Source organism: Rhopilema esculentum, chromosome 6 (assembly GCF_057945365.1).
Source record: "Rhopilema esculentum isolate cy_ngs chromosome 6, ASM5794536v1, whole genome shotgun sequence".
NCBI lineage: Eukaryota > Metazoa > Cnidaria > Scyphozoa > Rhizostomeae > Rhizostomatidae > Rhopilema > Rhopilema esculentum.
Window position 1 is genome coordinate 13,333,354 of NC_142820.1, and position 17,652 is coordinate 13,351,005.

The 17,652-nt window shown below is 37.5% G+C and overlaps 1 protein-coding gene across 1 annotated transcript; it reads right to left on the reverse strand.

Moving 5' to 3' along the window:
- Positions 1 to 6,934: 6,934 nt before the first annotated feature.
- Positions 6,935 to 11,752, reverse strand: LOC135686401 (uncharacterized). The gene is made up of 5 exons (XM_065202626.2): positions 11,606 to 11,752; positions 9,206 to 9,474; positions 8,633 to 8,717; positions 8,309 to 8,406; positions 6,935 to 7,697 (listed from the first exon to the last, which is right to left on the reverse strand). The coding sequence occupies exons 1-5, from the start codon at positions 11,640 to 11,642 to the stop codon at positions 7,026 to 7,028; spliced, it is 1,161 nt and encodes a 386-aa protein (XP_065058698.2). The 5' UTR covers positions 11,643 to 11,752; the 3' UTR covers positions 6,935 to 7,025.
- Between the last annotated feature and the right edge of the window lie 5,900 nt (positions 11,753 to 17,652).

Sequence of the window (17,652 nt, forward strand, 5' to 3'; positions counted from 1 at the left end):
CAAAAACTATCCAGCTATAATTATCTTGTCGAATTTTTCTGCATTTAGTTCGATGAGCCACAAACGATATTTGTTTTTTTGAGTAACAAATGGCAGGAATAGGGTCGACTGAAGCTGTACGTGTTGAGAATAAAGATAAGCACCTTTAATACAAGCACTTTTCGTAAAGAACTTCGGCCATATAAATGCCAGAAGACAAGAAAAAAGAAAGTTTGAAACATCGACGATAAGTGTTTTTGCACTGTTCATGCATGTAAACTGTTCGTGCAAAGATTTGCGAAAGAATAGAAGCAGAAGAGAGAAAGATCGCGATAATTACGGACGAATCGACAACAATTTCAAAAAAGCATGTGTAATAATTTACATTCGTTCAGTTGTGTGTAATAAGCCAATTAATGTTTTTCTTGACATTTGCGAACTGCCAGGCCAAGATGCACAATCTATTTGTGAGTGCATCGTAAATACTTTAGCTAAGTATTCTTTTGATAAGGATTACCTAGCCAAACATTTTATTGCTTTTACTTGTGATGGTGCATCAGTCATGCTTGGTGTTAAAAGTGGTGTTGCAAAGAGGCTAAAAGAGTAGTTCCCTGCAATATTCATTTGGCACAGCATGAACCATCGACTAGAGCTTGCTGTTTCTGATGTTGTGAAATCAATTGATGGATTCTATGCGCTGGAAAGTATTTCAACAAAATACACAGCGTATATTCGTTTTCGTCAAAATTGCAAAGGCAACTCAAGGAGATTGCATCCAATCTTGATGTTGAGTTGAGGAAGATTGGGAAGGTGTTTACAATCCGCTGGACAGCCTCTACTTACAGAGCTGTTTATACCTTATATTGTGTTCATTCCCAGCATTCCCTCGGACACATGCCTCGACTCTGTTAAACAGGCGACATACAATGGCATTGCAAAAAAGCTAGCAACAAAGGAATTCGTAGACGATGTGGCTGTCATCAAAGATTGCCTTGGACAAATTTCCATATTATCTCAATCTTTACAGAAATCAGATATAAGCATCATGGAGGCCAATCGTTATCTCAAGTATACGATTAACGGTTTGGAGAAGATCAAGCTATCCAGGGGCGAAACTACCGGGGGGGTGTGGGGGGGTGTGACACCCCCCCCCCAATCCAAAAAATAGTCGATTTCGCAGGGCAATCGAAGATTTCGCAGGGCGCCAAGAAGAGCTTTATTGCCACGCAGAAATGCCACCTCTGAAGTTCGTAAAGAGCCGTTTAGGAATTTTGAAATGGAAATATCGTATTTGTTATGAACCTCCCTTCCTGACATTGCATTTTAGAGAACGGAACAGGTATGTAAGGAAAAGCTCCGTTATTTGCAAAGCGAAAACATTTCTTACCGAAAGTCATAGCCAATGGATACAATGATTGATGCACATGTTTATGAGGGCAAGGTTGAGTCATGCAAATTAATTTAAGTTGTAAATTATTTTCATGACAAGCACGGCGTCACTGGGGGGGGATAAGGGGCTGAAGTCCCTCGCTTTGGTCGAGATAGGAATTTTTTTATCATTTTTTCTATTACTTTTTAACAGTGCATGAACTAAAAACATAATAAATCGTTAAGATACCGATTTTGTTTCATCTAATTCAGGAGTGGCGGCATGGGGGGGCAAGGGGGGGGGGGCTTTAGCCCCCCCTAGATTTTTGATAGCCCCCCCGTCGGCAGCCAATCAATTTTTGCTTTCTCAATACCGTCGGCACTTGATGGATGTCACCCGGTTTACATGATGTTTGAATGACATAAATAATCGAGGAGAAAACTGCACTGGCTGGTTTATGGTTTTCTCAATGGCTTTTCTTCGGCAATTTTACTATCATAGTGGCATTATATCCTGTCGCTTCCGTGAAAGCCGTGACTTAATTTCATGGTGCTCCTTCGCATGACCCACAATACCATCGTGCTCCTCTAGGTTGAAATCCCTGTTGCTGCTTAAAATTCATGCGAAACGTGTAGAGATGCTTGATTTGGATCATGTTTTGGACCGTTTCAAGGAAATTTACCCTAACAACAGCAAAATCACGCTGTCATAACTAAAGTCTTTAATGAATTTTCTTCTTAAGGGATTCTCTTTTCGTTTCAAGAAATTATTATTGCCAATGAAAACATTTCGATCATGAGCACATTTTGCGTAATGAATTTTTCAAAAAGCACTTCTTGTCCTTTTTCATCAACTATTTTTCAATAGCATTGTTCACCGCATAGCTTGCGACAAACAAATGGTTTAGAGAAAACCATCGATTAACTTCTTCCAACATAGATAGGAAGAAGTATTCAACAATAGGCAATATTTGCGCATTAAGTTTCTTACAAGGCACAAATTGCCGATAAAATCTCGTGGACTCCGACACAGGTTGGAAAGTGGGGGAGGGGGGGGAATTTTGAAAGGGAGAATTTAGCACCCACAACAAACGATTTTGGAAAAATGCTCTATTGCTTGCTCTATATGCTTTTAGTGTGCATTGGAACATCGATCAATGCAGTCACTAAATAAATCCATCCTTGACTAACGTGTCATTTCCAACCCAGCGTGTCTTATTTTACGTGCAGAGAACACGGAGCCAGTGAGAGAGACAGTGTGTTGCCTGTGTAACTCTGATGTGAACTGAACTGAACTTACATAAAAATTAACATGCTTATATACAGAAATGAATATCTAAAATTAACACGAATGATGTAAGGAAAACAAAGGATAGGAAGGGCGAGTGAAGGTGATGAGTAAATTGAATAGCGTGGCAAAGATTGACAGACAATAGGGATTAGCGAATGCGTGATATGAGAGTGACGTAGAGGATGCCTGTGCTGCGATGTGTGAATGTGGGAAAATGATGGAATGAATGAAAAGTAAAAATTAACGTAAACAGGCCTACGCAGAGTCACTACATAGCTCCCCTCCTAGAAGGCAAGCGATAGCGAAGGATTCGATAAATTGTAATATGCGGCTAGGTACAAACAATTAAAGAGATAGAAAATTACGAATTAAAGATACTTAAATGTTCGAATATCAATTTGTTCGTTGACTTGCTTTCGTGTACCATGTGAGGGTCTGCAAGCAGCGATAAAAATTGCCTTGAATTTGTGACGTAGTCCGATGTTGAGCAAGGTTTTGTGAATAGGTTTACCAGGAACCTGCGATGAGTGAATTGCCAAGGTTTTATGAGTCGGGTGACCAAGAATCGGTAGAGTTGTTTTGCCAAGGTTTTGTGAGTCGGATGACCAGGAACCGGGATGCGAGGGCACTGCAGTGAGTCGAGTGCGTGGATGCCAAGGTTTTATGAGTAGGGTAACCAAGAACCTGCGAAGAGCGTGAGACACTGCCGAGCACCGGAGAGTGCCGTGGAGCTGCCGAGGATGTGAGGCGAATAGAGACACTTGTGTCCGAGTGCTGTGTTGTCTAGCTGAGCTCGAGTGTGTGACAATCCAGTTGAGTGAGTGAATGTAGCTGACAAATTCTGTTGCGTTGAGTTGGGTTGAAAATAACGTCGAAGGATGTTGTTTTTAACCATGTCGGTCACGTCGTGGTCACCATTTTAGTGTGCATTGGAACATCGATCAATGCAGTCACTAAATAAATCCATCCTTGACTAACGTGTCATTTCCAACCCAGCGTGTCTTATTTTACGTGCAGAGAACACGGAGCCAGTGAGAGAGACAGTGTGTTGCCTGTGTAACTCTGATGTGAACTGAACTGAACTTACATAAAAATTAACATGCTTATATACAGAAATGAATATCTAAAATTAACACGAATGATGTAAGGAAAACAAAGGATAGGAAGGGCGAGTGAAGGTGATGAGTAAATTGAATAGCGTGGCAAAGATTGACAGACAATAGGGATTAGCGAATGCGTGATATGAGAGTGACGTAGAGGATGCCTGTGCTGCGATGTGTGAATGTGGGAAAATGATGGAATGAATGAAAAGTAAAAATTAACGTAAACAGGCCTACGCAGAGTCACTACATGCTTGCTTGCTTTTGGAAAAATGCTCTATATCGGTGCCCCTTCATTGGAGGTGCTGCTCAGGGGCGTCGCGACTGGGGGGTTGTCACACCCACCCCAATCGTATCTCAATAGGAAATTTCAGGTAAAATCCGCTCGGTGGAAGAAACGCTTTAGGTATTTCAGAGACCTTCCTGTCATAAAATCAATAAAGGATCAAGCAATCTTAGGTAAAATTGTGCCTCGTGTCCATTTCTCCTAAAGTTTCTCAGTAGAAGCGTCAACTGCAAACACTATGAGCTCCAGATTTTTCTTAACATTCATAAGGCATGCTAAGATGGAGAGAGGAATCTAAATTTAAAAGTAACTGACAACCTGGTATTTTTCAAGACCACGGCGAAATTGTTGTTTTTATCTGCTGTAAAAAAGTTTTGCAAAAAGACAATAATTTTCAATAGGATTAGGAGGATTGCTTTAGTGAAATCTGCTTAAAAGAGTGCATTTTCAAGGGAACTAGAAGCATCACGATTCAAAAAATTTCCTGCCCCTTCGGCGGCAACCATGGTGCCGCCTCAGGTAGTAACTATATATTTTGCCCGTCCCAATATAGAGATTTGACAAGACTATTAGGAAAGTTGGTTATTATCATACAGAGTTAGATTGACAAAATGTATTGCAGAGGTTTGTGACACCAGCTAAAAAGTTTCAGGCAATAGTTTTTTAATCAGGTAAATTTGCATTCTACAACCCCCCCCCCCAAACGAGGCTTGCCTCGCGACGGCCTTGCCTGCTATATGGGGCAAATCTAATTTTTTTTTCTGTCGGCAATTTGACACACCCAGCGTCGGCAGTTACGGAGAATATAAACTTCGGCACCTTAAAGGTTTGTCTCTAGCGCCACCCCTGATCTAATTGCTAACTTTTTCACGTATATTTTTATTATTTTTCTCTAATTTGCATTAATTCAGTAAATCATTTTCTGTATCATTGCAATGTTTTAATTTTGGATGTGTAAACATGGCCTTCTTGATACAAGGAACTGCACATTTCTGTTCAGGAAAAAAAATTCTCCCAATCAAAACAACATTTTCCTCTGTCATTCGCAACTACGTGCAATCTGAAACGAAAGGTTGCCGTTTCTTTCCTTCCCCAACGTCTAACACTAGAGTTTTAGCATGACATCCCCCTCCCTAGTTTTCCCAATAAACAATAGTATTTTGCTAAATTTTTGTCTGAAAGATGCTTTTTAGCCCTTTTACAAGGTATAATTTCAAAAATTTTCTTCACGTCGGGCCCAACCATGGTGGGTCCTCCTACCTCACTAAACTCGACTCTTAGCCCCACTGGGCTAAATTTCGTTGCGCTGTCTACATCATGTACCCCCCCCCCAATTAGCTGTTTATTAGCTTAATTTTGCAAACCAACATTAAATGAAGTGAATATAAAAAAACAATTTACGCTCACGTAGAGAAATAGAAATTTCATAGGCAATGAAGTTTCAAGTTTGTTTTTATTGCTTAGAAGTTTGTCCTTGGTAAAGACCAGTGTACACTGGTAAAGCTTTCACTAGTAACCTATAGACAAACCGTTGCTACGAGGTCTGCAGGGCACCACTCATTTTTGCAGGGCAGAAACCCTTTTCACCCCCCCCCCCAAAACTATTGGCCAAGTTACGCCCCTGAAGCTATCCATCACTGAGGGGAAATATTCTTTTGACCAAACAGTTGGAAATGATGTTGTTTTCAAAGGAGTTCCTTTGCACAACTTTGAAAGCAGATCTTCTTACTCTTTGTTCAACAAACCCCAGTTCTTGCAAGCTCTGATTGACAACATGAAAGCCAGAATGTTGAATGCTAGCGATGGACAAGCCTTCAAGGAGCTAGAGGTTTCTGTTCCTGAAAGATGGCCATCTGATGTAAATGTTCCCTGGTTAGAAGGAAAAAGGCTATTGGTAGAGCTTTGCCAGAGATTCACCATATCTAATGATGGGCAAGGGCTGATTATGGCATTCAGAGATTATGTTTCTGATCCTCGAAAAACACCAAAGTCCATTGAAAATCTGATTCAAGGAATACTATATACGATTCCAATAAGCTCCACTGAGGCTGAAAGAGGCTTTTCGCAGATGAACCTAGTTTGCACACTAGCTCGATCAGCTCTTGCAGTAGCAACCTTGTCGTCAATAATTTAATAAGAATAAATGGACCTCCACCAAACTTATGGAATGCAAAAGAATCAGTTGCCAGGTGGCTTTGAGTCACCAGTCCCGAGAGAGAAAAGAGAGTTATTAAGTCAAAGGAGGACTTGAATTCTCTTGAGCTGATGTTTACGATATAACTCTCACAAACTAAATATAAATGTTCTGTTCTAGTTTTATTATGATGTTATCTTGCAATTTTTAATGGTTATTCAGACATTTGTCATTGTTTCCTACACGGTTTGGTTTGCTTAAGCACTGGTTATCATATTTGAATCGATAAAAATATGGGCGTGGTCAGAAAAACCCACATCCCTTTCATGACGTTGCCTCTAGAGCCCCCCTTGTTAACTTTTTTAGAAATCACCACTGATTTGTGGGATTCAATTTTACAGCAGACAAGGTATCATTAGGGGTAACTGTTGAATCATATCTTACTATCTATCTACCATCTACCAAAATACTGAAGCTTAACATAAGAAAAGAAGATTACCTACGGGTTTTAGAAGGAATCTCTCATTATACTGTGTCTTTTCATTCTCATTATGGCTTGCAGTATTTACAAACTTAATTGTCTTGAATAAAAGTTATAAAGAAAAATCATCAAGTTATTTTGTCACACAAGTATCTCAAGAAGAGAAAGTTTGTCAGTGAAGATTTTGGTTCTGCGCATGGGTACACGATGCAAGCTCTATGGAACTGTTACGAAACGTTAGACACTAGTTAGAAACGAGGTTAGAAACTGTTAATTGACAAAATGAAACCGTGAATCCGCAGAAGATCAGTTACTGATTAGTTACCAACGGCAGTTTCATATAACAAGCCAGACATTTAGTAACAGTTGATGTTGAGTGTTGGTAACTACAAAACAAGATTAAAAGCACATAGAGCAATGGCTAACAATGAAAACACGAGCAAGTGAGACTCTGCCTGGGCATTTGCCGAACTCTTGCTGAGTTTTTTGCGCAGCTTCGGCACATCGTCCGTAATCAAGCGCTCTGCCCCGTTGTCAATCAGCAGTTGTACTTGCTTTTCTGTCGCATCTGTTTCGGCTGAGTTTAGCTTCATGCTGTAGACTGTCCATGCACCAAAACTGATCTTTTCGTTGTAGTTATCTCGAAGAGTCTTGAAAGTATTATTGCTGAACTTTTTGTTGTTGTAAACAGTAAACTGCATATCAACAAAGGATGCGTTCATTGACTTGAAAATGCTCCCCTTCTTAAAGACGAAGTCCATCAGGCTTCGGTCGTTTGGCAAGCCGTCCAAACAGGTCCCTAAACCTGGAAAAGACTCCTTTAGTTGACGTTTCAAACTAGAGTACCACACGCTATCTTGTTGCCAATATTGCTCTTTATAGAAGGAGCCAACAACAAGATTTGGGTTTTCCAACTTTGCGGAGAGCGACTTCAGGAAGTCGAATGAAACAATGAAAACTTTCTTCTCAAGGCCTAGTTTAGTTATCAGCTTTGCAACTTCTCTTCCGGAATCCACACTTCGAGTTTTGTTTGCGTACACAACTTTGCTCGGCTTAAGCTGGAAGGGAAATAAACCAACTTACCCGTAATCAGTTTTAATAGACTCTTCATGTGAGTTTAGTTAGGCTAAGAGAAACTTAAAATCGAATTCAAGTTATTACAGCAAAATTTTAGCATACTCAGAATTAGGGTGAGCACCTCAAAATCTTTTAAAACAGGCAGTTCTAAAGAAAGACAAGGACAAGTTATTCCGGTTTCCTGAATAGACACCGAAGCACAAAGTGTAGGGAGGAGGGGCAAGGTGGCAACGGTCTACCCATGATCTGAAAGTTGCAGTCTGCAGTAGCACAGCTTATTCCAAGGGGGGTAATTTCCAATATTCGAAAGGGCGTGTGCATAGATTTTACCATAGACCATTAACTAGGCTTACACCGTTCACATTTGCAGCCCCAAATCTCACCCCCTTGGCTATGACAGTACGACACTGTGTCTCAGGAAATTTGATTTAGCCAAAGATGTATTACACAAGAGCTATTGAAAGCTCTTTACTTTAGCTTTTCTTGCAAAAATGTTTGAAAGACCGGCAGAGGACTGGGCATTAATGACATCATTAAATTAAAGTGGTGTTACAAGAGAATAAATCAAAAATCTAGCAGAGCCATTTCTCACCTCTAAATACATGAACAACTCAGAATCTTTTACTGCGTTCAACAGGTCTTCCAAAAGAGCAACTTTCAAATTCTGGGAGAAATTATAGGTTTTCTTTCCTATCAAGAAAGAAGAAACAAATTATAGAACAGATAAATGGGAAGCTTCCTACAAACCACTCAGAAAGCAGAAAGAACAGATACAAATTCATTCGAATAAACTAGAACTTCTCATCTAGCTAGCCTCTAAGACAGGTTTTCCGTTGCTCTCTGTCAGTTCTGAAAGAATTTATTAACATATTGTTGAGTATGACGTACTTACAACACCAAATATTGAAAAACTTACCATAAACAAGTGCTTTCTTGTATGTCAAATTACTGATTTCACTTGGAGTCATCTCCCATATGTTTTTATCAACACCAGTCAAAGCCTGAAAAAATCAATTGCCTTAAATTTTCTGTTCAATTTTCTACTCGATGCATAAAGGATGGGTGTGAAACCTCAAGGGACCCCGTGCCATAACTGGATCGCAATACAAGAGTGTATGATCCGTGAAATAATTGCAAAATTATCATATATTAATCATATTTCTATTATAACGGTGCTAACACCACTGATTATACTAAAACCCTAGTTTCGGTTAACCAAATTCAGTGCAATTTAACTTATATTTTCTATCCGAATTTCTATCTATAACATATTTCTGTTGGTATTTATTTTTCATCAAGCAAAATCTATTCTGTTTAGCCCGAGCTCTGGACCATATTCTGCAACTTGATCTTTCTGTGGCTGTCTTTGATACCCTTGAAATATTTGGGGATATAAAGGACTAGCAACCCTTTTTCACGGGTATCTTTTTGGTACCAATGAAAAGCCAAACAGAGTTAACTGCGACTCTTGCTTTATTTCAGGTATTACCTTGGCATTATCATCGTGAAAAAGGACGAGTTGCCCGTGATCAGTGAGGTAAATATCTGTTTCAAAGCCGTCAGCTCCTAGGTCCACAAGACTTTTTATTCCTTCAATTGTGTTTTCCTGGAACAATCTTGGTTGTCCTCGATGACCAAGTATGAGGGGCTTTGCCTTCTTGTTGAACAAATGATCAGCTGGAATGTTTTGTGTTTTTCTGTTGAAGCAGGAGGTCGCTTCAATGGAAACTGGCAAAAACACGACCAGCAGCAACGTCACTACGAATGATAATATAGATCAAGATATTAAAGATAATCCCAAGGTTAACTTTCTTACCAATTCAATTAGAAAGAGCATTCTACGCATATCAAACCCCCTGTTACCTAAAGCATTTTCAATGGATAAACGAAGAACCTGCTTCTAGTAGTGAAATATACCTTTAAATCTGTTTGTTAAGTACGTCATATATATATTTTCTCTATATATTGATTTCCTATCAATGCTAACTTGATAGAAACACTTTCTGATCAAGCTAAAGCGAGAAATTGCCCTCGATAGATACCCAGCTATCAGCTTAATTAGTTATTGCTTCAAATTGATATCCATAACTGTAAATTGAGCCAGGACTGCACGTGCTCTTAACTTAAATTACACGATTGATATCGAGAAAATTATCAATTCCTTGAAACGTGGCATTAAATTGCATATTTACATATCGACTTTTTATTGATCATGGGTTAGTTCACACGTGTGTTTACTTGCTTGTGTAACGATAAAGGTTCTTCTTATGACGGTTAATTATCAGGTCGTTGGTTGAGCGATGGGCTAGGCCAACGGGCCTAAGCCCCGAATAGATAGTACACAAGAGAAACTCCTTTTTTGATGTTATCTCTATGGTCAAAACAGTAAGACTAAAATATTCTAACTTGGATTATATTATTTTAAAACACTGACAAAGGAACACTGTGACATCACATAACACGATGACAGTGACGCGCATTTCCCGGAAAGGGAGTTACTAACACAACGACGCGACAAACAAACATAATCAAAGATCTAGCTGAACATAATAATAATAATTACTGAAGAATACAAGTCCTAAAACGTTACACTTGCAGCACGATGGATCCAGGAATAATGTGGAGGAGAGTGTTGCAGAAAGTAAAGCAAAGCAGTAAATAGCAAATCAGATATGGAATCAAATTTTTCTTGAAAATTAGAGATACCACGTTTTTTGGTTATGGAAAATTATAATGTGTTTTGGAAATGGAAAAACTGATAGTGTGGAAGCATTGACTAAAAACCTGTACACTCTTCTTTTATAAGAACAATTTTATAAGAACACGAGCCTCAAAATTGGTTAAAAGTTAAGAACAAATTAAGAACGAGGCGAGGCTGAGCTTCTGTAAAATGAAATTTTGAACAACATTTTATATCAAAAATGAGGATTTTTGGCCACGTGTGGGTTCTTTTTTGGTGAATATTCAAATTTGTCACATCCGTAGAGCGAAAAAGCTAGCAATCGCACTGCGTACACCCCCAGCCTCAGATTTTCGAAAGAAATAAGAACAGTCAGCCTGAACTTAAATTTATTGGTTTCGCGCTGGCAAAACCACTAGACTGTTCACATGTCAAACTTTGAAGGTGTTGAGTGGCAAGTGTATGAACCTTTCAACAAAACAAAAGGATTTTTACAGATTTTCTGATTGAACAATAGAATTTCCAACAAAGGTGTATAAGATTTCAATAGAGTGATTTGTCCCTTACAAGAAGCGAAGCTCGAATTTCACAGAATCCGCCGCAGACAGTCCGTCTGGTATTTTGTAAAATACCAAACACGAGTTTATCAATCCATTAATTTAATGATGATTAAATGAAATTTCACCAGAGTTAATTTCACGAGGGGTTTTTGAGCTTTAACTAATTCGCTTGAGATTATTGTTATTATTTGTTATGGTCTCCTGTGCCACGCTTCCTCGCGTTTTTCTTCTATCTCTTCTACTATTTTAAGTCTTTCGGCCTCCTGAGAATTTGATTTGTAAAACTAGGGTAAGATGTGTGTTTCGTGGCGTTTTCATTCCTTTGGTTAAGCTAGGGGTATTCAAAGTTTTGGCAGAGCGTGGGTCTCCCCTTGCTTGGTGAAGCCACAATACAAGTAGGCTGTTTTGTTATTTTGAAGGTGCTGCATGGAATTTTCAAATGTTGTTTTTAATCCTTGGTAATCGCAGCATTCCGACCAACTCTGCTTCTCCTAGAACTAGAAGGTCTTACTTTCAGGAAGAAGAAAGCTTCCACATCAAACAGACGGAAAAAAAATTCGGCAGCTGGATTCTGCTTTTCATCTCACTTTGAAATGCACAATGAAGAAACATGATTGAAATTATAATATAAATATGTAAAAACCATTACCTTGACACGTTACTAGCAGACTGCCTACTCTTGCCATTTTGCTACTAGAATGAAAACTGCGCGGTCGGCCCTGAAAACCGGAAGTGTTTAATGTCTGTTGTTTTGCTGGTGTGATCAAGCCACGATCACTGCGTGCCGCTTGCTGCTGCTCAGTTCCATCCACTGATTCCATCTCGCCACCGTTTGCGCACCCAGGCCTCGTCACCGTTATTTGTAAGCAACTTTTAATCAATGGCGGCGCCAGTCACTACGCTCTGGGGGGGCAAACAGGGGGGACAGACAATTTTAGTACCAGAAAACGCCCTTTTACTGATAAGGAACGCAAATTTTACCTGAAGGGAACGCCCATCACTTGTTTTTGGCTTTGTAAAGGCAGGTCGAAAATCATAGGTTTACATTACAAAGTATGTTGCCAAAATATTACCCCTCCCCAACATTTCTCATCGGATTTAGACAAAATACATAATTGATTCTGCCGAGGACTAGGGGGGTGCGTGTTCCCCAGTCCCCTTTGTGGCGCCGATACTGCTTGTAATCGAGCTTTTACTAGCAAACTCAGGAGAGGTTGTACTGACAAGTAGCTGAGAAACTCGCATTGCGATACTGGGGCAATACTGAAAAATTTGAACGAAAAAGGAATTCGCAAACTATATTCTCCTACTATATGCGCTGGTGACCTAAACCTCCTTCCCCCCAGGGTCAATGTTGTTTAAGATGGTTACGGAATAAGTGGGGATTATTACATTGGTTACCAATCCAATAAAAGCATTGATTTAAGGGGAAAGAGGCGGGTGATTTGTAAGTAGCTTCTTTTTCTGCAAGTTTCTCAGCAATTATTGCCAAGATTGTAGGGTCCGAAGGTTGTTTTTAGGACACTGAGAAGCTATGCTTAATGATTGAGATCCATTTATGAGTCCAGTTTAACTAAAATGACAAATCTTTCTATTACATAGGTAATTTGAAACTGGCTAGCCTGGTGAGAGAGATCGAGGCAAAAAACATTAAGAAGTAAAAAAGGAGCCTGCTTTTGAACGTAAAGCAATTGTCTCTGGGTTTGGTGGTTTTTTCAGGGCGTGGTTGATCTCCAATTATGACATCGCCAGGGTTTGATTCTGTTTTCTTTGTTAAAACTGTTGATGCTTTTGTAATAGTGCTAGTTTGGATTTCGTTTGTTTTGCATCCTGTAACCTTAGTAATTTTATCACCGTTCGCACATTCGATTGTTTATAATTCCTTTTGTTTTCTAATTGCACCTTTAGATTCATTAACTATTTCTTTTGGGATTTTTAGTATCATTATTCAGTTTATGTAATTAATCTTGGGACTAATATATTTTGTATTCACTATTATTATGTAAATTTACGTAGCTATGTAGCATTACAATAAGTTCTTGTTTAGTTATATTTTGGGCGTGTTACATATAGAGTTAGTTTTGAGTTCGTTGGAGTTGGAGTTGAAGTGGGAAATTGAATTCGGTTAAGAGCGATTAGGTTAAGTTTTGATATATGTATATTTAGGTTCTCGACGTTACACTTATGTGGCAAGATGCTTGTGAAAGATCTTGTCGACATGAAGTATGGATTTATAGAATACGTATTTTGATTTATGGAATCACGCGTGATGATTTATTGATTGTGCATTACTATAGTATAGTTTGAACGGACAGTGCTTGTGAAAGACTGTGCCTGTTAGAGAAACATTGTGAAGTTTATAACCTTTCGCGGAAAGATCACATGATCGGAAGATGGACGTTTGAAACATTATTTATTCGTCTCTTTGTCTCAATTCGCATTGAAGGACTAGTTTATATCGACGGTAACGATAGGGTGGATGTATTCATTTGGCAAAATAACCCTATTACACTTTGATTCTGTTGACCATGCAATACCTATTTAGAGAAGGGGGGAGGGGGGTCTTTGGGGCTGACGTTATTGCGGTATTTGTCTTTTTATCTGTCGGTAATTCGGTAATCTTCCTCAAACAGGGTGGCATTTCGGTAATTGAAACATCGGCGGTGAGCGGTTTGAAATGCTAGTGGTTGAATCTTGTTGTATTTATGTTAAAACTTTCGTAATTTTTTGCCAATAATTCCTAAATTTGTTTATTCTTTCCGCTATAAAGGGCGCTACCCCTGGTTGAAAAATTTTCAAGTTGCAACTGCAAATTTGTAGGGTTTACTTTCAGATTATTCATAATTACTTTTTTCCACTTCTTTTTCTTACACAATCTAAGGGCTAACATATAACCAGATTCGCTAGAGCCAGCTATAACGACCAATTGATCGTTTTGGCCATATGTCATATGTAACATGTATTTTAAAAGGTAAACTCGACTTGAGATTTTTTTTATTCACTTTATTTAATGTTGGTTTACAAAATACTAGCTAATAAACATCTAATTAACACAAACTTGTAATAATAACAAATATAACTGAGAAAAATTGCGATGTTTACAAGTATCCAATATTAGAAATATATGGTGTGCATAGTCTACACGAGCAAGTAAGATCCGTCTGTTTAATTTCAGCTTTGAATACTTTACAATTTTCTGTCGATCGAATATCTAACGGTATAGAATTCCACAATTCAGTACATCTATAGGATATTGTATCTAGCCCATAAGCAACAGTGTTCGGCTTTTTTTAAATAAACGATTTATTTCGTAAATTATATGCAAGTTCATTCAACTGAAATATTTCTTTCATAAATACTGGATTTAAGTTATTTACTGTTTTGTATATTTCTATTGCTAGTAGTTGTAGGTTCTTTTGATGTATCCTGACATCATTTTTTTGTGAGAGAATATTTTCAAAACTTGATTCAAAATCGTTGTAGGCCACTCTCAGTGCTCTTTTATGGATACTTTCAATAGCTTTTCCAGATTTGCGGCTACAATACTGCAATAAAAAAGGGTAATAGTTAAAGTGACCAAGTATAAAGGTTTTCACCAATAGTGATCTTTTATATTCATTCATATAAGGGGCGATTCTGACTAGGGCATTTATCTTTTTACCTGCTTCTTTACATAAGTTTTTTATATGTTCTTCAAAGTTTAGTTTGCTGTCTGAAGTTATTCCAAGTAATTTAGCTTTTTTCTTCTCTTCGATTGTGGCATTTCCTATTTTAATATTGGCTTTTCAGTTCTGGTCTGTTTATGTTCAAATATCATAAAGTTTCATTTGTCTTCATTTAGTAACAATGAATTATCTTTAACCCATTTATTTAGAGCCGCTACTTCTGTTTCTAATCTATATATTATATCATCAACATTTTGACCCACTGTCCATATTGTATTGTCATCTGCATAGTTACAAAGATTTTCTGTAGTCATGAAATAGAAAATATCATTTAGAAAAATGTTAAATAATATGGTGCCGAGAACTGATCCCTGTAGGACTCCTTCTGTAACATTTTTCCACGGCTTGTTTGAGAATTAATTTTCACTCTTTGTGTCCTCTTCTTTAGGTAATTTTGTAATAACATCAGAGATTGTTTGCTGTTCCCATACGCATGAAGTTTAGCAATTAAGAGGTCATGTGAGAGGCAATCAAATGCTCTGAATAAATACATCATTATTATACCTGCTTTTTTCTTATCGTCTAGATAAATTTTTAAGTTTTCAACCCAGCGTATCAATGCATGTTGTGTACCATATTTTTTTTGGAATCCACATAAAAGAGGGCATAATTTCATTTTAATGAATGAGAATATCTGATTATACATTATTCTTTCATATATTTTAGACCGTGAAGGAAAAACACTTACTGGCCTGTAGTTCTTTTTATCATTTGAATTTTCTTTCTTAAATACTGGTGATACATCTGCTTGTTTCATTGCACTGGGAAATTCACTCGTTTTGACAGTGTGGTTAAAGAGAATTTGTAATGTTTTAGAAAGTTCTTCCACTGATGCTTTGATGACTTTAGATGGTATACCATCAGGGCCAGTTGCCTTCTTCGAATCAAAAGAGTTTATTTCTTGAACTATTGTTTGTATGGATACAGGCTCAAAGCTGAAGAGAGTTTGGTGATTTATTTGCCTCTCAATAGCAATGATACTAGGCTAGTGTTTATATGCTTGTATAATATTATCTAATGTAGAATGATAGCTTTCTGCCTGTGCGTTGCTATAAGGAGGTGTGTAGTTCTCTTTTTGTGGCAGGTATTTAGGAATATTTAATGACTGTGTTATATTGATAAAGTAATATTGATTTATTGATAAAGTCAATGTTGATATATTGATAAAGTCAATGTTGATATATTGATAAAGTAAGATGGGGACACTAAGGAAAGATCCCCCATTTTTGTAAATGACAACTTAATTTGAAATATCTACTGTGTGAGAATAGATCACATACTTTCATTTTTGCTTTCAAAAAGAGAAGAGTACAATATCAAAATACGTCCGTGTTGAGTTTTTGTAATAAAGAAAGGTTGTGGTATCTTCCTTGCATATGTACAATGCCTGACAAAAGTCTTGGAACACTGACATCAATTTCCAAGGTCAAAATCAATCATCCCCCTCTCCCCTACAGAGCAATGTTGGTTTACTATCAAACGGGTTAGGATTTTAGGAAGCACTTTCTTTTGCGCTTCTTTTATGATATTTTTTCTAAATCATCAACATTGTTTTAGGGTGAAGGAGGCGGAAGTAGCAATTTTTTTTCATGAAAGGAATAAAAGATATCAAATACAGCGTTAATTGCTGGGTGTTCCAAGTACTTTTGGCAGGCATTACATATGTAGGCCATCAGCATAGCAGAGCAGCACCTTTCCAACTGCCTTGGGCATTAAAAGCATTCCAACTTCCTAAATAAGGAACTAAAAAATCTATTTCCAGTTTAAAAGTGGAAATAATTTTGGGCTGTTTCAGTTCCTTCTATAGTTCCTGGAGTCCAAAGTTTGCTTCTAGAAATGGTGTTCTGTCAAGCTATCGAGCCATGTGTCCAGTTTTACCTGTTTTACATTACAATTTCAAGTTTGAAAAAAAACAGTAAGAAATAAATCATAAAAAATATAATGATATAGTAATAATAATAATGATCATGGATAATACTGAATGCAATTATAGAATAGTCAAGTTTGCAGTTCTAAAATTAGTCCAGGAGAAAATGTTTCATCTGCTTAATAAAATAATGCTTTGTTATGCATCTTTTTCAATTCTATGGGGAGAGTTCCATAATTTGATCCTATCGAAAGTAAGAATTTTTTTCAAGTTTGTAGAGATTGCTGGAAGAGAAAATCCTCCAGAATAGGACTGTCTTGTATTATTCTTATGAACATTCTTTGTTTTTAGAAGCTCGCCTTTAATAGAAGTTCCGCTAGTGTTAACTTGAAGCATCATTTTTGCTGTTTAAATCATGTGAAGTTTTTCAAAGTTTAGTACTTCTAGGCGTTTAGAAATAGGTTCACTATGTGCGGTGAAGTTTGCAAAGTCAATTACTCTAACAGCATTACGCAAGATAGGTTTTAAAGGTTCTAGGGTAGTTTTATTTGCACAATCCCAATTTAATATACCATAGAGTACAGGAGATCGAAGAACGAGGAGTATAAAGTCTTAAGAGAGTTTTTTAGTACCAAATATCTTAGTTTATAAAGCATTCCAATTCCGTTGGATAGTTCAAATTTACCTGCTTTATGTGTAGCTTCCAATTTAGTTTCTTATCAATTATAATTCAAGATATTTCGTATAATTCTCTTGTTTGAGATCTCTGTCATTTATTTTTAATTTTATAGTTCTATCAGCTTTACGACAACTTATAAGCAAGATATTTGATTTAGAGACATAATGTCATCTAAATCACAATGTGATTTAGAGACATCTTTGAGAAAAATCTTCAATTTTTCTTCTGTCCGGTCTCGACAAAATCCACCCGATTATATTTGGGCATATCATAAAGATCACAAAGAAAAAGATTCCGTTGCAATACACAGCAAAACAGGATCAAGGGACTATATGCCTAATGTTGTTAAGGAAAGAAAGACATTCAGCTCCATTTCAGCATTCAATCATAACTCCACTTTCTTTTAATCTATCATTTTTTAACCC